The sequence below is a fragment of the Platichthys flesus genome, chromosome 14, assembly GCF_949316205.1.
Source record: "Platichthys flesus chromosome 14, fPlaFle2.1, whole genome shotgun sequence".
NCBI lineage: Eukaryota > Metazoa > Chordata > Actinopteri > Pleuronectiformes > Pleuronectidae > Platichthys > Platichthys flesus.
Window position 1 is genome coordinate 9,942,801 of NC_084958.1, and position 20,958 is coordinate 9,963,758.

The following is a 20,958-nucleotide window of genomic DNA, read 5'->3' on the forward strand; positions in this document are numbered from 1 at the left end:
GATATACAAAGTCATCAGTGTAGTTAAAAATCTTTTAATTTATTTATACATATATTTATATATGTACACATTTACTTAACTATTCTTGTAAAGACAAGAAACACAAATGTATTGTTAGTCATTGGTGGCACAGTTAAGACCTGAGTCCTCCAGAAACAGAGGAGGAACCAGTTAAGTAGTAATCCATAAATGAACCTGTTCTTTTCCTTTGCCTCATTTAAAGCAAACTGAGTGGAGACCAATGTTTCTCCTCAATCCTGTTCCTCTTTCTAAAAGCTTTTCAATCAGAAGGCAAAGAAGAAGACTGATCATCACAGGATTGTGGCGAATACAACATAACGTACATCCCATAAGTGTCTTATCTTCAAATGTTGCACTTGTTTTTTATCTCGACAAAAACTTGTTTTAAGGGAACACACAACCACAACCCTGACGCTTTCCCCCCAAAAAAAACAACCTTCCCCTTCGCCTTTACCAAACAATTGAAATCAGAGTGAATATTGGATATCTGCTCCTCTGATATCTTCAAACAGCAGCAGAGAGATCACTGAACAATCATATCAATGTTTTAGAGGAATAAGTAGCAGGACAAAGAAATACTCATCTCAGCTTCTGGGCTTCATTCCCTGTGTTTGTGCTCTAATAGACACGTCTGTCCACATTCCCTGGTGGGCAGAGCATGTGATGCCTCTGCTACCTTCAAATTAAAATAGCCGTCCCATTTTTTCACAATTTCATTCATATCTAAAAGGATGTCTACTATAATAGTCCAGGATTGCTTTGAGTCATATGAAGCTCTCTGAATCGGTAAGTTAATAAAAAAGGACAGTTTTGCACCTTAATGCCAATATAGTAGCAATTGTGCTAAAATAACAGATATAAATCCCTTTTTGATGATAAAATGCTCAGATCCTCATTGCTGCTTCAAACAACAAATCAAGGATTTGGATGGAACCCTGTTAATTATCTTAAAAGTGTATACCCTTACATAGCTTGTAGTGGTTTTTGTCTTCCACAAGGTGTGTGTATACTCACCTTTTTTAACTCTGTTATACGTAACATCTACTTAATTGCGATTACAAATGATATGCACAGAGCTTACAGTCATAAACAAAAATTAAAAAAAAGCATATAATGTATATAGTCCAAACAATAAAACCAGCAGAACAGTCCATTAGGCTTCAATATAGTCCTTTGTACTCCTTCATAGTGTTGTAAACGTTTTTATGAATCTTTTTTTGAGAAATGTACTGCCACTATTGGTGTGGAACGGTGAGTTGAGTATGTGCTGCATGCTGCCCTCTGGTGGAGAGATCCTTGGGCTGTGCTACAGGAAAGGATTGGTGGACGAACCCCCTAACGGAAATGCCCCTGGAGCTCCCGCCTGAAATAAGATTAAGATTAAAATGTGCCAGTTCAGTCTCTTTCTTATGTTGATTACGTTGCTTTACACAGTCTCGTTCTTTAATTTTCTCCTTTTACATTCTTGAAAAAGTTGGGAAAACAAAAGATCATGCATGCTCACCATGAAGGGGTTATTGGACATGCCAGGGCCAGCCATGGGCTGCCCAAAGGGCGTCATGGAGGGCTTGTTCTGACTGTAGACTGGGAATGCAGGGCCTAGGGGGGACGGAGGAAGACGGATTTGTAACAGGTTGGTTGTGCGCCCTCCAGCAGTTCAGTTATGTGTAATGAGAATCTGTATTTTCCTGTATTTCATTGCAACTTTATCTATCAACATAGTATGAAGAGAAGATAAACAGTCATTTTACAGCAATTTATATTGAGTAATACTTATTATTTTCTATTTGAATGTAAAGAGAAATAAAATTGAGGGAATCAAGCCCCAGTGTGTCAGCTTGCATTCAGGCGTGAACAGAGCCTTCTTAGGTCAGATTTTTTCATTTTTTAATGTGCTTTGTACAGAGCAGAGCCCCAAGGCTTTCTACCCTAAATGCAAAGTTGTATCACTGTGCAGTAGCTGCCACTGAAAGGTCACACTTTAAATTGACTGCAGCCAGACTGAAAAGCATTTCTCAGTGCAGAGGATCATTGTCTAGATACAAGAAAAATGTCATGCGGGGGAGAAGCAGATGATCTAAAATCACTGACAGCTACTGCACAGGTGGAACATGGTATGAAAACAGAGGGGTGTGGAAGGCCACTAACCATTTGACTGAGGGTGGTAGGCCCCCGGTTGAGGGTAAGGGATAGGGGCCTGGCCGGGGAATTGCTGCTGGAAGTTTCCACTGAAACTGGTCGGGAGGCAGTAGGAAGACGCATTCCCAAAGCCGGCGGGCATGCTCATAGAGCCAGGACCGAACGAAGCTACGAGACACACAGAGCATGTGTGTACAGTGAATGCATGCACACACACACCCACCCACAAGTTACACACAAAAGGAGTACATTCTAAATACCATGGCAAATTACAAGGCAACGTGTCAATGTAACTTAGTTACATTAAAGCAACATAAACCTCTGAGAAATAAAACTTGTCTTATTGAAAAAAACTAATTTATGCACACCCACACACACACACACAACCACACACTACCCCACACACCTGCAGCTGGAACTCTGCCATTGGCCTGGAAAGGATTGGTGGCCATCTCCGGGGCAACAGCTGCAGCAACAAAGGGATTTGTGGCTGGATGAAATATACGAGGAAGTTACTAAATGAGCCTTGGAACTAAATGAGTAAATGTTTTCAGTACATTCACATAACATGTTCGGAGTATTCATTATAACCACCTCCAAAGCCAGGCTGCAGTGTGGGTAACACAGGTGCATTCTGGGCTGGCGATGAACCAAGCACCGGTCCAAAAATGTTCCTGTGAAGACGAAACCCAGATTAAATGTTTTTACATCCTTGATAAACATGCAGTACTTTAATAAATGATTCACTGACACTTTTCAGTGGAATTTGTTGAGTGGATTGGAGAAATTTGTTGTAATTTAGGTTGCATAAGTTATATGATCAAACACCATCTCGCCCTGTGAATGTTATTCAGAAACACTGTGCATTCAGTTAATCCAATCATCTAGTGTCTTCACATTAGATGCAGAGGACCCACATGAGGGAAATAAACTGTCTCTGATGAACTGTCTCTCACCCACTGCCTGAGGACACAGAGGAGCTGAGCTTGTTGTCTAACTCAGCCAGAGCAGCATAGCGGTCCTCTGAGCAACTCCCTGTGTGGCACTGAATAGGGACGGCCCTAGACACTGATGGGATTGGCACACCTCTGCCTATCGACAGTTGAAAAAAAAGATACTATCAGAGCCGTAAACACAAACACAGGCACACTCAAACAATAGAAAGAGCAAATAACTGATGACTTAGAGCAAATGTATTTTGTGACATACTGTATTTATCTGAGGTCTAGGTCCAAGGTTCCGAACTAAATGTCCACTGAGTGTCTCCCATCACAGTATTTCAGAATATTTTTTTTTTAAAAGTGATTCAAGCTGAAAAGATGAAAGCAGAAACCTCTGCATTTCTTAATTGCTCTTAAAACCTTTACAATATCCATGGGAAATGTGCTCCAATCAACTTTTCAACAGTTATTTAGCTGCAGAAGTATTGATGACCAGTACATGCTTGGAGTGTCAGTACAGGGTTTCTCGATACAGAGAGGTGGTTCCCCAGTGGACACTGTGGAAACAAAATGGATACAAAAAATACCAGGCTGAGGGTGAGTGTGTGGAGAAGGTGGAGTGAAGACGATGGGAGGGAGGGGGTACCTGATGAAAAGGACTTTGAGGGGGGTGACGTGCTCAGATGGGATGGAATTTCAGTGTTTCCAAATGCATCAAAGTTGGCAAAGTTGGTGTCTGAATTACCCTGAGGTGCTGCAGCCACACACAAGGAAAAATTACCACAGGCAATGGATGTGGAAATAAAAACAATGGCAGGACAACGCATGGGATGATGACAAACCAAAGAGCACATACTGCTAAATAATAATACTGATCTATATTAGTCTGAGTGAAATTTTGAGCGTTTTGGGACGTTTGAGGGAGATATTTTCTTACCTGACTGGCTTGGAAAATGTGCAAAGTTGGCAAAGTTTGTAGAGCTGGCATTTTGAGTGGGTGGAGCAGCGAAGATGTCTCCTCCCAGATCTGAGAGCAGGTCAAACTTCTTCTCCTGAGCGGCACTGTGAGCTTGAGAACGACTTAGCCCTGGGGACTGGGCGGCAATAGAAGTAGAAATAAGGTTTCCGAACCAATTTCCCCCCAAAATATTAAAGGTGATATTAAATGGGCAGTTAAAAAAAACTCATTGGACACTCATGTTACCTGGCGCAGAGGTGTCTTGTTGAGCTGCAGGGTTTTGAGGGGTTTCACTTCCGGGGTGCTGCCAGTGCTGCTGGCCGAGGAGCCGGACACAGAGCCCTGGACGCTTGCTACTGCTCTTGCCTGGTCTGGAGGAACATACCTGGATGTTCAGGAAAGATATATCAGCACAAATGTACAAACATAATCAGTCAAAAAAAAAAGATCAGGCTTTTGTGACATGATCTCACTAGAGCGGCTATCAAACACTGCATTTTCTCGGTGGTGTTACGAGCCGAAAGCAGTGTGAATGTGCTGTGAACAAAATCACATGATCTCCGCAGCAGAATTAATACGTTACTTCCTGGCTTTGCACCCAGTGGCACCACCCCGCGCCCGAAGAATGTAAAGGATTTATTACTGTGAACACGTTTGTGCAAAGAACCTCCTGCTCCATGAGTGAAACGCAAACCGCAGAAAGGTCTGGAGCATTTGGACCGACGGATCCTGTCTGAAATCGGCTACGGTGAATTGCTTTTAAGATGCTTTTTGTGCATTTATATTGATTTAACTTATGCTAAAAGTTTCAATTGATCAAATTGTACCTTCCTTATAGAAGTGTTTCAAAGTTGTGCTTTTTTCCCTCCAACACTGCTCTAACAAGAAAGCGACACGCGAGCATAAAGAGTCCCAGTGAAGCGCACGCTATCAAACTGAAAACATATGGTTAACCAAGTCCATAACTGCTAAATGGTTTTTGGCAGATGTGACACTTCGCTCTCAGAACTCTTTCCCGCTGCATCACAGCTAAATCGTAACACGCCAACTCAACTGAATGAAAAGATTTGAGCATCTTTTTAGTACTGGTTAGGAATGTATTACCTTTCCAACTGAATTATTTAAAGCAATGTGCACCCAAGTAAAAATAGGACTTCAATAAACCATATAGCCGATAATACAATGTGTCTCCATAGTATGAAGAACTGGAATAAGTGCAGTCATTAATGCTGATCGTGATTGACTTGATTTAACATTGGGTTTTACATTTGAAAAAACTTATCTATAAAACAAACAAACATTTTTACCATCTTTTCTTCTCGTATTTTTCCTGAAGGAACTCTTTTACTTTCTGTGGTTCTCGGAAATCTGGAACAACTGATGTCCTGTCGTCATAGAGGCCTAACCAGATGTGTTTACAGACCTACAGGGGGGCAAAGGAATGAGGAGAGTGGGTGGTAAGGAAGAGATTGGGGTGGGGGTGGTAGAGAGAGGTGAGAGAAAGTGAAAGGGAAGGGGGGAGGGGATGACAAGAAATTGGAGAGAGAAAAAAGGGGAGAGAGGTATGCCAATAAAGTTGACTAAGCAGGACTGAAAAATGCCAAAATGCAAATTCTGAATAAAAGACAGACAGCTGTGAAAATAATGTTTCTCAAAGAGGCATTTCTCTGTAAAGTGTTCGTGATACCTCATTGCTGTGTTTCTGTAGGAACTCAATTTCCTGCTGTGTAAATGTGGTCATAGAGATGGACTTCACTCTGTGTGGAGGGTTCAGTCCTCGCCTGTAGGTAGAGGAGGCAAATGTTAGCTAGAAAACAAGAGAAGCAGTATGAAACACAGTGATCCTCATATGCCATAAAACAGGTGAACAAAAATCTGTTTACATGTTCTTTTCAGAGAGAATACATGTATGACAAATTCATGTTTGGGGCACAGCCATTGTCTGCTAATAAGAGCATATCACAGACATATCTGAAATATACAACAACCAACAGAAACATTGACAGTCACAAGTTTTTAGGAGGAATATACATGTGACATATGTGAATTAATTTAACTGCAACAAAAATACAAAAATACAACACTAAAATGATTTAAACTGTTTCAACAAAAACTCACATTATAGCTCATGGAGGTTGGATTTACTAAGGGGCTGTTGTGTTACACTGAATTACTTCTGTTAGATGTACCTAATAAACTGATAAGGGAAAATTAAAACCAAATCTCTAGAGATTATTCTTGTCTTTTTTAATTACAGTTGTTAAACACTATTGGAAATGTAGTGTTCTATACCTTGAGCTACATACTTACATGTTTAGCAAACAACCAACAAGTGTTATCTCACCAGCTTATGGCAGATTGATTAGGTCAGAACTGCGGTTGAGAAAGAAAACCCCATCCTATCAGGGTTAGTGCCAGAACCATATGTGGGCAACTAAGGAACAGATTGAAATAAAGTGCCCTGGTCTGATGAGATCAACACACACCTGCCTCTGGAGTAGAGGATCAAATGTATTTAGATCAGTAAAGAGAAATCCTGCAGGAGAACCTGCTGCAATCTGTAACAGGAAAAAGGCAAAAAATGTGCTGGAGCGACCAGTGGAGAATATGTGGTAGGGTTTGAAAAGTGCTGTTCACTGCAACTTTTAAACAGTTTTAACAGTATTATGAAAGAGAATGAAGAAACACTATAGTGTCCAGATGTGTAAAGCTGATAAAGACCATTTAGAACTTAGGCTGGAACTTTTACCAAATGTGTTTCTATTAATCCAAACTTTAAGAAGGTGAATACTCATGTTATAAATTGTGTTTAAAGTATACTCAAATGTGTGATGTTTTAAGGTGCACATTTGTGGATCAGTATCAAAAGGCCAATTTAATGCACTATGATCCAATGTGGCAAAACAATACAATAAGGAAAAAGCTCCATTGGGATATAAACACTTTCTTATAGGTACTGTTAGGGAATTCATAAGCTAAAACTTGTGCAATAACTTTAGTTTCTTAAAACATGTGTAACAAACTCATGGCAAGATCAGCAGAATCGTTACCCTCCATGTGATCAACTGAGCGGACGTGAGACATGAGGATATTGCATCACTCCGATTCCTTGCCTAAATCCTGGTTATGATTCACAACAATCTGCGTTTCTTAGGAAGAAGTGGTTTCATCAGACACCAGCTACATCATGAGCCACTGCTCCCGCCTCTCAACTACCACACCAAACTGAAGATAAAAAGTGTTACAGAAAAAAAACGAACTACACTGTTAATTAGAAACATCAGTTGAAATCAAAAATAACTGAACAAACCTGAACCGGAAGTTTTTATTTAGAATCGTATGTACTTGTATGTATTGTGGCATGGAACTTGTGCTGGCGTAGTGAAACATCAAAACTCCCTTCTTTAAATGGCTGATGGTGGAAGGATGGACTTTCAATTCTAAGATCCTTGCTCTGCTTGACATTCCTGCAATGACTGGGTGCTGGCAGAAGCATTTCAAAAGGGCCATTGGGGTTTTAACTAGCTAAATAGTTGCAAATGCCCGCCACCATCCAAGCCACATCAAACACAATTAGACATTCTTGTTTTCAATCGAAGCTCTGAAATGATAAAGATTTGGTTGAAATAGAGAAGCATGGGGCCTTGTGGAGGGGGGGGGGGGGGTTCCTGATTATGGTGTCATTGCAGTCCCCTGTACATAGCGGATCAAAGACATCGAGAGGGATCTCATAGATCGCCATTGCTGCGGACAAATGTAATCTGCCGTTCTCTCTCTCTCTCTCAGTACTGGGCCCAACGCAATTTACGACACCACTGCACACTGGAAAATGAAACCAGTGGCCCTGTGGGGTCCGAACAAATTAGACATCTTGTAGCTGCTGCATGTGACCAGCCCAGTGCACACAACTGTGCAATAGTCATGCTGTGTAAATACGCATGAAGATATGCCACACCTCTCAGGTGGATCTGGTCAAACAAAAAAGGGCTCACTTGGACGAACAGAATCCCAGAGAAATCAACCTCCGAGTGCTTTAAAAAGTCTAACATCTTTTTCCCCTCAAATCAAAATGGAGCAAAAACAATAGTGTTTCATTTACGATTTAGATCAATACACTTCCAGAGAGAGTAGCCCCACCCTGCCACTGCTTATCTGGAGGTGTGTGTGTTTGCAACATGCCTTTCCAGTTAAAGTTCAAGCAGGAGGTCCCCCAGTGACTTGTTGTTTTGAAACAAGGTGATCAAATATTTGACAGGACGGTATATGAGGCTGACCTCGACCACACAGGCAACAACACGACTGAGACCCACACTGACAGAAGCTGTGTAAATATCTGGAAACCCTGATAATAGGTCAAGAGAAAGGGGCTCGTGTGGGTTGATGGACGGTTCGATGGGAGTAGAAGTGATGTGGCATCCACACTCATCTATAGTCCCAGTGACCTCCAGCCCCATCATCAGGACACCATGAGGGGACATCTCCCTCAGTCACACACACAGACTGGCGGCTGCTTCGGGGGCTCCACACCTCACTAACACACTTCATGTTGGTTTTCCCTTCAATGTTTCACCCGTCTGTGGGAAATCTTATCGCACCGAGGTCAAAACTGTAAACAAAGCGAACTGCTGACCTCGCGGAGCCCAGCCCAGCGGCCTGGGGCTGAACCGGCTGCTGGGTCTACCTGTCCCGACTCGAACGCTAGCTAACGAGCTAACGGTACCGCAGGGTCAGAAATGGACCGGGACACTTCCGTGAAGCGACAGCGGCGCCTTTTCGCTCCCCGGCTGACACGGCGAGCGACACATGCGACCCTTTACCCCAGGTTTTAACTCACAGGATGCCGGAGCAGGTGGTGCAGACGAAGGAGCCCACCGTCATGTTGACATAGGTCGGGCCGCGCTGGTCGCAGTCGAAGCATTTCCTATTCGCGGGCAGGCTGGTCATTTCCCGGAGCATTTTCAGATGGGTCTCCTCCTGCTTTCGCTTCGCGCTCGTCGCCATGGCCGAACACAGCGGGCCGAGAACACCAGGGGGGTAGGGAAAGTTCTGGTCGAGGTACCCGAGGAAGGGAGGGTGTCTACGGGGCAGACTTGCTGCGGTGATGACCAGACACCTTCGATCACAGAGAACTGCCTGCTTCTTCTAAAAGGAGAAAGCGAGGATTAGAGCAGCTCCACAGCCTCCGGCGCCACCTGTTGGTCTGGAGTGATAACTCGAATTTTGTTTGGAAATGATTGTCGAAAAATTGTTTTTCTTTAATTGAAAACATTTTACTGATTATTTAAGTTCCTAATCCAATTTTACTTTCAATAAAACACCTCACACAACTAGAAACACGTCAATGTTATTTTAATTAAAAGGGCAAACAGTACATACAGATATTATGTTAAAAAACAAAATAAAATATGATCTGTGTATACCAAGTCTTTTCAAAATAAAGCAAAATGATCTTTTTGTGGATTTAAACATCTCACCATCTCTTTTTTCACACGTGATATCACATTAGTGCATGTTTTAAAATTCTGGTCCCTTCCTTGGCATCCTTTGCAGAACAGGTGCTCATTGAATATCTAGTGATGAGACATCCCCCTGTCTCCAGTTTTGGCTTAGGGGAAGTCCTCCCTGACAGTGACCTCACTGTTCTCTTTCATTGCTGTCTGCCGCCTGCTCTGGCTTTTCAGGAAACTGCTGGATGCACTGAGGCTCTGCTCAGTAAACTACATTGTCGCAAACACTGCTGTTCAGACAAGATCAGATTATTGTAAAGTCTGTGGAGGTAATTTCCCATGGAGTGTCATGAGTCTTGAAGTCAGTGTCTTGCAAGATGCTGGTTCTGGCGTCTTCTAACTGAGTGGAAACTAAAAGGGAACTTGGAAAAGCACATAATCCAACATAAGCGAAAACTGAAATATTTGTACTTTAAATTAAAACTTGGATTTCCCTTAGCACAGGAATGTAGCATGATAGTATTTTGGTATAGTATAAAACCGATTTGCGAACAGTCTGTAAACTTGGAAAATAATTCTTGGAGAGATCTGGACATGGAGATGAATGAAAAATGTCCTTCCTTTGTTGGTGGGGACAAGCGGCAGCATTCTTATGATGTCTTTGGTCTCTTTCTGTTGCTTTTTGAAGATTCTGCCGCTTCCACAGGCTGGAGGAAGAGAGACAGAGCAACTATTCAGACAGGGCCACACACCGGATATAAAACCACTGAAAAGTTTGTCTGGAATATAAATCATGATTAATTCAAACATTGTAATAGTAATTTTAACTTATAAAGTGTACTCATTAGTTTTCAAGTCTCGAGTTAATTACTACTTTTAACAATGATCATTATGGTCACCTTCTCCCTCTTTCGGGTAACTCTAAAGAAGTCCTCCATTTGGGTTTGTCTGCTACGTCCTGCTGCTGTTTCCTTTTTCCGCTCCTCTCGCTTGCTTTCCCGTGTCTGACGAAACTTTTCCATTCGACGACGCACCCTCTCCACCCTAAAAATATGAAATACTATTCATTCTAGTCTGTGAAGGACAGAGAAGCATGAACAAGTTCAAATTGGGTTTGAGAAAAAAATATGATGTGCACGTACTTTACATGGTTGACATGACAGAGAAACCCAACCAAGGCTTCCTCGTCTGGCTCCATCCAGACCAGTTCAGGGGCTACAGTCTCTGGTGCATCCAAAAATATCTTACGTGCTTCTTTGTACTTCCAGAAATGTGGAACAGTATGAGTCTGAAGGGAAGCAGGTATTAGTATCTCTTTAGATCTTAATTTCATTGGCAAAGCAATGCACAGAAAGAACAACAAAGACCACTGAAAGTCCATTGAGTACCTCTCTGTTGATATGCAAGACCACATTCTCGATGGTACGGTGCTTCTGGATCAGTGTCAGAGCTCTTCTGGGACCCAAACCAGTTATCTTGTCACAGTAGTCACAGCCCAACAAAATGCAGAGGTCAACAAACTGCGGAAAAGTAAGAAGAAGAAGGAAAGTCAAAGTACCCATTTGTGTAGAGTGCTTCCACGAGGTATGATGATATATTCATCTCAAAAAAGATTTCAGTCTCACCTCTTCATGACTGATTTGGAGTTTTTCTAACAGCTTGGATAAAGAATATTCAGTTACGTCACTGTAAAGAATTAGAAATGCAAAAATAGTATTAAAATCAATTAGGAAACAACCCAGTGTATCCTTCAATTCAGTGAAGGGTTTTATTTTCTATCAAGAACTAAAAGGCATGAGGGTAAAAATATTAACAAACCTAAATGTCTACCACGTGCAAAGAAAAATTGCCAACATCAACGTGCAGTAGCTACCTGTCCTTCTTGGCGTTCAGCTGGCGAATTACAGTATTGGCTCCAAACGGCAGCGTGTCCATGTCCTCTGATGCCACCGCGTCCACAGTCCCGTCTCTCACCAGCCGGGCGCACAGTGCCTCAGCGTCCCCTGGAGCCTGGAACCCATCAGAGAACAAGAAAGGGGGTAAAAATGAAAGTGCCAGACAAAAAGCCAGAGACGAAAAGACAAACATGAATGAATATATACTGTATAGTCTATGTTTAACAGATAATACCTGGATGGATGGTACTCCAAGAAGCTTCAGGAGATGGAGACAATCCTTGGTCTGGGCTGATGCTTTATTCAGCACAAAAGATTTAGTTAAAATAATATTTGCAGTTCACATCACATGACATCACATGACATAACATAAGATTAAAGCACTTGTATACCTGTTCCTGAGTGGTTGGAGAATTTCATACCAGAGGCTTCAGCTCGCTTCTCAAGCTGCAGGAAAGATAGGAGCTTGGATCAGTTGGATCACTCTAATCCAGATATGGGCAAAGTACGGCCCACATTTTTTTGACCGACAAACTGCGATTCAAGAGTCAACTACCGAGGCAAGTTTTTTGGTAGCATTCAAAAAAGCAAAGGCTAGCAAGCCTTTCTCGGATGAGAGTTTTTGTTAAATTGCCTTGCAAATAAATGCTTCGCCACTTGTTAAAGGCCAAATCATTTCATGTAATGATTTTTCCGTGTCATTTACAGTAAGGTCCATAAATGTTTGGACATTGACAACATTTTCATCATTTTGGCTCTGTACACCACCACACTGGATTTTGAATGAAACAATCAAGATGTACTTCAAGTGCCGACTTTCAGCTTTAATTTGATGGTATTTACATCCAAATCAGGTGAACAGTGTAGGAATTACAAAACATTTTATATGTGGCTCCCCCCTTTTTAAGGGACGAAAAGTAATTGGACAATTGGCTGCCCAGCTGTTCCATGGCCAGGTGTGTGTTATTTCCTCGTTATTTCATTGACAAGGGGCAGATAAAAGGTCCAGAGTTCATTTCAAGTGAGGTATTTGTGTTTTGAATCTGTTGCTGTCAACTCTTAATATGAAGTCCGAAGAGCTGTCACTATCAGTGAAGCAAGCCATCATTAGGCTGAAAAATCGAAAAAAAAACATCAGAGAGATAGCAAAAACATTAGGTTTGGCCAAATCAACTGTTTGGTACATTCTTAAAAAAAAAAGAACGCACTGGTGAGCTCAGCAACACCAAAAGTCCCGGAAGACCACGGAAAACAACTGTGGTGGATGACAGAAGAATTATTTCCCTGGTGAAGAAAAACCCCTTCACAACAGTTTGCCAGATCAAGAACACTCTCCAGGAGGTAGGGGTATCTGTGTCAAAGTCAACAATCAAGAGAAGACTTCACCAGAGTAAATACAGAGGGTTCACCGCAAAATGTAAACCATTGGTGAGCTTCAAAAACAGGAAGACCAGATTACAGTTTGCCAAAAAACATCTAAAAGAGCCTGTACAGTTCTAGAACAACATCCTATGGACAGATGACACAAAGATCAACTTGTACCAGAATGATGGGAAGGAGGAGTATGGAGAAGGGAAGGAACTGCTCAGGATCCAAAGCATACCACCTCAACAGTGAAGCATGGTGGAGGTAGTGTTATGGCGTGGGCATGTATGGCTGCCAATGGAACTGGTTCCCTTGTATTTATTAATGATGTGACTGCCGACAAAAGCAGTAGGATGAATTCTGAAGTGTTTCGGGAAATATTATCTGCTCATATTCAGCCAAATGCTTCATAACTCATTGGACGTCACTTCACAGTGCAGATGGACAATGACCCAAAGCATACTGCGAAAGCAACCAAAGAGTTTTTTAAGGCAAAGAAGTGGAATGTTCTGCAATGGCCAAGTCAATCACCTGACCTGAATCCAATTGAGCATGCATTTCACTTGCTGAAGACAAAACTGAAGGGAAAACGCCCAAAGAACAATCAGGAACTAAAGACAGTTGCAGTAGAGGCCTGGCAGAGCATCAGCAGGGACAAAACCCATTGTCTGGTGATGTCTATGGGTTCCAGACTTCAGGCTGTCATTGACTGCAAAGGATTTGCAAACAAGTATTAAAAGTGACAATTACATTTATGATTATGTTAGTTTGTCCAATTACTTTTGGTCCCTTAAAAAGGGGGTGCCACATATAAAATGTGTCGTAATTCCTACACTGTTCACCTGATTTGGATGTAAATACCATCAAATTAAAGCTGAAAGTCGGCACTTAACGCACATCTTGATTGTTTCATTTCAAATCCATTGTGGTGGTGTACAGAGCCAAAATTATGAAAATTGTGTCAATGTCCAAATATTTATGGACCTAACTGTATATCAGTTCACAAAAACACTCCATCCATCTGGTCCTGGCCTGGCCCCTCTGTCAAATTGTATAATCCATTGTGGCCCGGGAGTCAAAAAGATTGCCAACCCCTGCTCTAATCCATCTGCATCACTCAACAGGTGCATCTGTGATACTACACAGTATAATCACTTCCTTCTTTTTAAAACTTTCTTCTGAAAGCACTTTAAAATCGACCAGTTCAATTGGTCGTGTGCGTCGTATTAGGTTGGGTTTAAAAAATACAGTTTCACTTACAACAGGTATTTTTTCCTCAGGTGGCTTTCCGTCAAACACAAAGACTGGTTTAATGTCGTGCTCCAGGAAGGTGAGTGTGCGGAAGAATAGACCTGTCAGTGGGCTAGAGAGAAAGTGTTGCACAGAATGAGCAGATAAGTGTCATTAAATAATACATTATTTAATAGACGGTTTCTGATATTTACAACAGCACCACGGAAGCTTAAGAAGAGTGGACCATCCAGGAGCTCACCTTAGTGTTGGTGTCGCTGCACGAAACTGGTTCACCACAATCGAGGTATCCAGAGCGATTACTTTCCCTGTGGAGTGGAGCATATCATCAGCATTATAAGCACACACTTTTTTTATTCGGGATAAGTGGCTTGTTAATTAAATCTATTCATGCTCATCGTGTCCGCCTGAATGTTGACAATCAGGAACACTCCTCAAATAGATCTACACTCGAAAAAACTCTTTCAAACCACTTGACCCCACTGTATTTCAGGGGGAAATATTAATATGTACGGATCAGTCTAGTACATAAATACAAAACTACGGTCACAATGCTTCATTCACAAGACAGCAGTTCAAATGACTTGAGCTCTTGTATCTTCTTACAATGATTGTAGCCGCAGTATAAAGTTCTTAATTGCATTATTTTAAAACCAGTGTCAAGAGTATTCATGCGTAGTGGGTCTTTTCAAAGAGTTTCTATGTTTTAGATGTTTTACTTTTTCATTACTGATATTATGAACGAAGCATATCGAGGCGATGTTGACGCAAACTTATTTCCGTAGGTTCTCATCTATAAGATAAGATAAGCTGATCATGATTTGTACGTAAAATCTATCAAAAGTCAAGCGTATCAAGTTATTATCTGAAGTAGAAGTAGGAAGTAGGAAGAAACAGACGCTAAATACAGCAACAAAATACATCAGAACAACACTATTGTGCAGTCCTTAAATAAACACGCTTTCAATACAGTAGTGGCAACATTTTACTGCTAAAACTCTCATACTAATAATAATTTTACTCGAGTAGCGATACTTTTAATTAAGTTTGGTTTCAAGGGGCATAATTACCCTGAATATCACTGTTAGCCCCGAAGCTATCAAGTGGCTGTATGCTAACGTTAGCAATTAGCCACAAGCACCGTTGAGCATCACGTAAACAAACCGTGCTGATGACACAAACAGACGGGAACGGGTTACCTGTGTAGTCACTGATCTCTTTGTGAGAAATGGCACAAGGAGCATCGAGGCGGATCAAATCTGCCAGTTTCGTGATGCCCATCGTGTCGCACCGATGTTTTCCTCTGTTGGCAACACTTCCGGTGGACGAAGATGTAAACAACGGTCAGATATTAGGTTTCATCAGTTTCATTCTCTGGGTGATTTTGTTTTATAAACGACTTCCTGTCGGAGCTTCAGCCGCAACTATCTGCGTTTAAAGGGGGCTGGAGCAGCTTCCGTTGTTGCACATGAGCCAACACAACAGCAGGGGGCAGTGTTGTACAGAGACATTGGTCAACATCCATCATTTATTACAGCACAAATATTTACAATGAATGTGCTCTTATATTACAAAGAAAGTAAACAATAATAACTTAAAACTCCAGCTTTGTGTGATAAGTACAGCAAATGATAGAGAGAAATGGCCACTGTATCATGTGAGAAATAAAAAAAAATAACACATCGTTCTTCAAAAATAATGACATCAATATCTCATATACATATTCATCTTTTACACATGACCTTACATTAGCTCTAAGATTTACATCACACTCTATGATGATAAAACCACAAAGTCCATGCTCTTGTTTTTTTTAGTCTTGTAGGTAGCTTAGTGGAAAACAAGGAGAGGTCAAATTCTGAGGAAAAACAAAGTCAAACTTTATAAACAGAATGGAAATACATATTTAATACACTAATAACTGCCACCTCCGGTACCATGCCCTGAAGTTCTGCTGCCACTTCATAAAGCTCAGATGACAACCTCTGGTCTGGCACGGCCACAGAGATGAATTATAAATAAAGATTTCCAAGAATACAACGTTGTTACATTAGGCTATTCAAGTACTGTACACAAATGTTTTGGATAACAAGAAGGTAATGGGGCATTCAGGGTCAATGTTATGGCATCTCTAGATTTATACATTTTTATTTTGACACTTTGAGAATCATAATTTTTTTGACTAAATTGATGAACTTCAGGTCACGGGTGAGGTTGGGTCCAGTGAACTCGGGGCTTGGTTCCCAAAATACTCGTTCCGCTCTAATCCTACTTGTTCTAAAATGACTCAGGTCTGTTTGTTTGTTAACTGATTGGTTGGATTGTCTGTTTGTTAACAAGAGTACAGAAAAACTACTGAATGGATTTGCGTGAAAGTTGATCCATTCAGTAGTTTTTCTGTAATCTTGTTAACAAACAGAAAAACTCTTTACAAGTGACGCAGATCCAGGGATAATTTCCCCACTTTCTTTACATGTGTGAGAAAGAGATTTTTAATATATATCTTCACTGGTTTCAGAAAAATTCATGAAGCTTGATGAACATTTTTTGGGAGGATATGTAGGAAACTCATATCTATGAGTGTGTGCAATTTGTTGCATCTTGAATGAATTCAAGGGGATTGTTGGGCCTTGGCAGAGGTATGTTCTCTACTGAGCGCATACTACTCTCACAAAGATCATAAGCATCACTGTAACACCTGTTGTTGCAGTATGAAGGGTTTATCAAGTTGAGATGTTGCCCATCACTCTCCAAAAAATCTCGAATAAATTGGTAAAGGTTTGTAATTTCTGACATTTAGTTTCTCTTAAACACGTGTGAACATCATAGATGTTCAGATCATCATCTTCAGATTCAGGGGTTGACATTCTCTTCAGCAGACAACAGTGTTGTAACAAATTATCTCTTACTACATCAGAGCAGATGCGAACATTTTGGAGACTGTCATTGTCCTTGGTTTTACTTGTCGTTTACAAGTTTATACAGGAGTGAAATAAAGAGACTTTACACTTTAAAGTAAAGTTTGTTCCCTGTGCTGTGGCAGCAGTTGGTAGTTACAGTCCAGCATTGTAACAATTTGTAACATTGTGTAGATATAGTAAACATTCTTACATGCGCTGGCTCAGGTTTTTTTCTTGTCAGTGCTCAGCTGGAATTTCAACATGGATTTTGCTATACAAACATACAGGGTTGTGGTTTGGGACATTACCAATGTTTATAAAGTTTCCTGTGGTTACCTTTAAATTTGAGTAGCCCCCCCCTTGTTTTAATGGCTTCCAGTGTTTTGGGAGGGTCACCCATGTTCTACCTCAGCGACGGAACCAGATCCAGGTGTTTATGAGCCAGAACGCCACAGTAGCAGAGTAGAGGATCACCTCTCGCTTGGAGCGCTCTTTGTTTTCTTCCTCAAGAAGCTGCAGACGCCGGTTCAGCTTCACAATCTGATTGATCATACAAACATAAAGAAGATAACTCAGTGTACAAGTGATGTTGCTGTGTCCATGCTGGAGCTGGGTGAGATATGAGTAAGTTTCTATCTATGATTGATGTTATTTAGGATTTAATTTAAATTTCAAGTATTACACGATACAAATTTTTCATGGGACTATCTGTTCTCAGATCAATTTATAATAAACCGCAAAAGTACAAGAGTTAATGCGATTAGAATATCAGGGAAAGAAATCATTGTGGACTTTCTTCCTGCCCATGATGTGAGAAGTTATCGTATTTGTGTGTTGACAGTCAAGTGTCTGAAAATGCCCACTATCACTGATCTGCCACTGTTCCTCCAAAGCAGCCCGACATGGGACTCATCAGCGTACCAACAATGTCTGCACCCTCACAGTTGTAAACATTAGACCTAACACAACATGAGAAAATATTCACAATGGAAACATTACCGACACCAAAGGCGTAGGGAAGGACAGCACATGTCACCTAAAGCAGACATTTCAGGCCATGACACGAATTACCTGTCGTCGTAGTGAGGAGGCGTCCACTAAGCCAGACTCATCAGGGTTTATATCCAGGGCCAAGTCCAGGTGTGTCCTTTAGAGATAAACATATTTTAGTTAAAAATATCTCAACTTCATGAATTTTCACCACAGTAAGCAGCTCTTTTTCTCTGAGAAACTTTGCGATCGCAGCGAGTTCAGAGAATTTCAGTGACAAAGAACAGACACCTGCGGTGGCTGTCATCCAGGACCTCAAGGACCTGCTGGTACGCCCGGCGGGTTGTTGACTGGATGTAAGACAGGACACCAGCAGCTGTGAACAGGTTGATGCTTGCATCCTCGGGGGAACAGAGGGGGGGACATAAGCGGACTGGGGGAACAGAGGGGGACTGGCTGATGCTGGCAGAGTTGTTGGTGGGGGCAGAAAGATACAGAAATTAGATATTTCTTAAACTAACAAAGAGTGAAGGGAAAAATAACAGACAATGACTTCTGAATGGAAATTAACCACTCAGATGTAGAAGTTTTCTTACCTTATATCACTTCTGCTGGCCTGAACGCTATGGCGGCCAGATATGTGCTCACTCGCACTACGTTCCCTTCGAGATCGAGCATGAATGCGGCCTTGTGACTGATACAAACAATTAAAATGATGTCAGAATCAGGTTAAATGTTAAGTAACTCCATGACATAGCAGGATTAGTGACACACATTGTGCTGCACAATCATCTTGGACAAGTTACAGCAGATTTTCTGGATTCTTAAATGTTGAATACCTTTCCACCTAAAGGTGCTTTTTATAAGGTACTATAAAGCAAAGAGGTCAAGAATTAACCTAATTTAAGGACATCAATTTAGTACATATAACAAACCCTATTTGGATTATATACATTTTTTTTTCATCTTCAAAACAACTTTCTGTTCTGTAGGGTTTACACACACCTCCACCTAAACTGATGAATTTCTAAATGTTATTATGTCTACAATATTTTAATGGTAAAACTTACAGATGTGATTAATTAGTGACAGTACAGAACAATACTATATAATATACATTTTGTAGTAGTGGACCACAATTTGGTCAAGTACAGTCAATTAAAGCAATTATATAGCAATGAGACGTATAAGGAACATTGTAAAGAAACCTTGACGTGAGCCTTACCGTCTGGCTGGGAGTGCTCTGTGAGGAGGCAGTTTGCTCGGTCTCCATAGAGTCCAGTGACTGCTCTGTGAGGGTGAGGACACGCGGAGGGGTCTTCATACTCAGGAGGTCCACAGGAGGGATGGACTGAATCAGGTCTAAATCTCTTGGACGAGAGTATCGAGGGTCATCATTGTCGCCTGTGGATGAAGTGACAAGGACAGGCGATCAGAGTTCCAGCTTTCAATAAGTGATAGTGGCTTAGTTGAGTGCTTGTTCTGGATTCAGTATTTTGCCAAGCACCAGGTCAAGATGCATTTTCAGGTGTGTTAGTATGCTGACATTATTTCTGATATGGAGCTAAAATGTCCAGAGCATGTATGTGCTTTATCCAGCACATTATATGGTGACGCATTCATGGCACAAACTGTGTTCCTACTATGGAACCTGTTACTGATGTCCTGTCTCTGATCCTCACCTGCAACAATAATCCTCTCAGGAACCTGCATCATGGTTGTTTGAGTGAGCATGGGCGGCTCAAGCGGAAAGGACCCTCTCTGGTGCTCTGAGGCCACCTTCAGCGTGTCAGGGATCCGCATGCGCTGGCTGATGCCTTCTGTGTACTCCAGCTCATAGTGGATGCGGTTTACCTCAGCCGCCTCTGAGGAGGGGTTGCCGAAGGTTGGCACACTCATCCAGCCTGTGAATGGGAGGATGTGGAAAAACACTTGAAAAACAGAAGGGATGGTGCTGTCACAGTGGCAGGTCTAACAAATCATCACAATAAGCTCATAAGTGTGAGATCTGCAGGTTTGCAGTGTCACTGGTTTTAAGATTTCACTAATCCAAACAAATTAGTGTAACTGTGTTTAATTTAAATTTAATAATATGGCGAATGTATTCTTTTCCAAACGGCTCAGTGGCAGGTGGTGATGTCCACATGACGATCTCTGGCTCGTGTTGTAGGGCATGTCCCCTAAATAACCGAGTAAGCCTGAGGACAGGAGGTTTGTCGAGCAGCAGCCGAAGCAAGTCAATCATACAAGATATAACTATACACGTTGTATTGCATTAAATTACATAACGCTGGAATGAGGTGAGGCAGGTGTTGCCTCGTGGCTTTAATGTCACTGAATGAAATCCCACAGACAGAGGACGCCACGTCTAGGCATGTACGTTAGCTAATATCAAGCTAATGTTACTAGTCTTGTTTCTGAGAAGCGTTAGCTGCTACGATTAGCAGTAATGACTTTACCACAACACGTTAGCTAGGCTCTAGGTCTGTAGCAGGAGGCGGGCGCTAACCCCAGCTATTTACGGCTTCGCTCGGCTTTAGCTTCTGCGGCTACTTACCGGTAGGGTTTTAACAGCAGGGTTTAAAATGTCATGTGTCAAAAGGTCGTTTATTCTGTAAAATAAGCGGCATTAACCGGGAAGTGAGACGAGCGACACGGAAACACGCACCGCTCCGGGCCAGTGAGGAGCTTCTGCCAACATACACCCCGTGTGTCTGGAGGGGCGGAGGTTATGAGCTACGTAGTCAGTAAAAGCGAGGGACACCCCACAGGGACTGCTCGGGTTAAGAAACGAGCGCACATAAATGAAACGAGTTTAAATAAACCTTTATTGATCACAATTGCACGTGTCAAACAATCTGACAATAAAACAAACTTTGCGGTTAACACACATATTTGCTGTTTCATGGCCTTTTTGTTGTTACCGGATTTAACCCTTTTAAATACTCTTTAGGATCATCATGGAAAACAGATCTGACAGATTTTTGACTAGAACATTTGCATTTGTAAATAGATTTTTGCAAGGATAATTAATACATTTATGATAAAAAA

At 41.6% G+C, this 20,958-nt stretch overlaps 3 protein-coding genes across 5 annotated transcripts; all 3 read right to left on the bottom strand.

Annotated features, from left to right (window-relative positions):
* Positions 1–18: 18 nt before the first annotated feature.
* agfg1b (ArfGAP with FG repeats 1b) lies at positions 19–9,207 on the bottom strand. 3 transcript variants are annotated; one of them, XM_062403991.1, is made up of 12 exons: positions 8,894–9,207; positions 5,747–5,840; positions 5,367–5,482; positions 4,306–4,444; positions 4,039–4,195; positions 3,601–3,855; positions 3,117–3,252; positions 2,755–2,834; positions 2,567–2,650; positions 2,170–2,328; positions 1,526–1,620; positions 19–1,384 (listed from the first exon to the last, which is right to left on the bottom strand). In XM_062403991.1, the coding sequence occupies exons 1-12, from the start codon at positions 9,058–9,060 to the stop codon at positions 1,328–1,330; spliced, it is 1,539 nt and encodes a 512-aa protein (XP_062259975.1). In that variant the 5' UTR covers positions 9,061–9,207; the 3' UTR covers positions 19–1,327. The 3 variants fall into 3 exon arrangements, with proteins under 3 accessions (XP_062259975.1, XP_062259976.1, XP_062259977.1); XM_062403992.1 differs by having other exon boundaries at positions 3,748–3,855; positions 8,894–9,205; XM_062403993.1 differs by lacking the exon at positions 3,601–3,855 and having other exon boundaries at positions 8,894–9,205.
* A 184-nt stretch (positions 9,208–9,391) lies between these two features.
* On the bottom strand, positions 9,392–15,436 carry zgc:110269 (probable flap endonuclease 1 homolog). Its single transcript, XM_062403994.1, has 11 exons — positions 15,217–15,436; positions 14,259–14,325; positions 14,027–14,129; positions 11,794–11,848; positions 11,637–11,698; positions 11,380–11,516; positions 11,132–11,192; positions 10,895–11,026; positions 10,649–10,794; positions 10,406–10,550; positions 9,392–10,213 (listed from the first exon to the last, which is right to left on the bottom strand). The coding sequence occupies exons 1-11, from the start codon at positions 15,296–15,298 to the stop codon at positions 10,157–10,159; spliced, it is 1,047 nt and encodes a 348-aa protein (XP_062259978.1). The 5' UTR covers positions 15,299–15,436; the 3' UTR covers positions 9,392–10,156.
* A 95-nt stretch (positions 15,437–15,531) lies between these two features.
* On the bottom strand, positions 15,532–20,612 carry LOC133968140 (mitochondrial fission factor homolog A-like). The gene is made up of 7 exons (XM_062403995.1): positions 20,465–20,612; positions 19,590–19,811; positions 19,133–19,311; positions 18,504–18,601; positions 18,199–18,369; positions 17,989–18,064; positions 15,532–17,457 (listed from the first exon to the last, which is right to left on the bottom strand). The coding sequence occupies exons 2-7, from the start codon at positions 19,804–19,806 to the stop codon at positions 17,326–17,328; spliced, it is 873 nt and encodes a 290-aa protein (XP_062259979.1). The 5' UTR covers positions 19,807–19,811; positions 20,465–20,612; the 3' UTR covers positions 15,532–17,325.
* Positions 20,613–20,958: the final 346 nt, after the last annotated feature.

What these genes read in the sequence shown, in the direction of transcription:
- LOC133968140 (XM_062403995.1), bottom strand. Translation starts at nt 19,806, where the DNA reads ATGAGTGTGCCAACCTTCGGCAACCCCTCCTCAGAGGCGGCTGAGGTA. An exon ending in AGAGCACTCCCAGCCAGACG is followed by an intron (nt 18,602 to 19,132) that starts GTAAGGCTCACG and finishes TGTTTGTATCAG; the next exon opens with TCACAAGGCCGCATTCATGC. An exon ending in CCTCCTCACTACGACGACAG is followed by an intron (nt 17,458 to 17,988) that starts GTAATTCGTGTC and finishes ATGATCAATCAG; the next exon opens with ATTGTGAAGCTGAACCGGCG.
- agfg1b (XM_062403991.1), bottom strand. Translation starts at nt 9,060, where the DNA reads ATGGCGACGAGCGCGAAGCGAAAGCAGGAGGAGACCCATCTGAAAATG. An exon ending in ACCACCTGCTCCGGCATCCT is followed by an intron (nt 5,841 to 8,893) that starts GTGAGTTAAAAC and finishes CTCTACCTACAG; the next exon opens with GCGAGGACTGAACCCTCCAC. An exon ending in TGTCCAATAACCCCTTCATG is followed by an intron (nt 1,385 to 1,525) that starts GTGAGCATGCAT and finishes ATCTTATTTCAG; the next exon opens with GCGGGAGCTCCAGGGGCATT.
- zgc:110269 (XM_062403994.1), bottom strand. Translation starts at nt 15,298, where the DNA reads ATGGGCATCACGAAACTGGCAGATTTGATCCGCCTCGATGCTCCTTGT. An exon ending in CTGAACGCCAAGAAGGACAG is followed by an intron (nt 11,193 to 11,379) that starts GTAGCTACTGCA and finishes AATTCTTTACAG; the next exon opens with TGACGTAACTGAATATTCTT. An exon ending in TCTTGCATATCAACAGAGAG is followed by an intron (nt 10,795 to 10,894) that starts GTACTCAATGGA and finishes GCTTCCCTTCAG; the next exon opens with ACTCATACTGTTCCACATTT.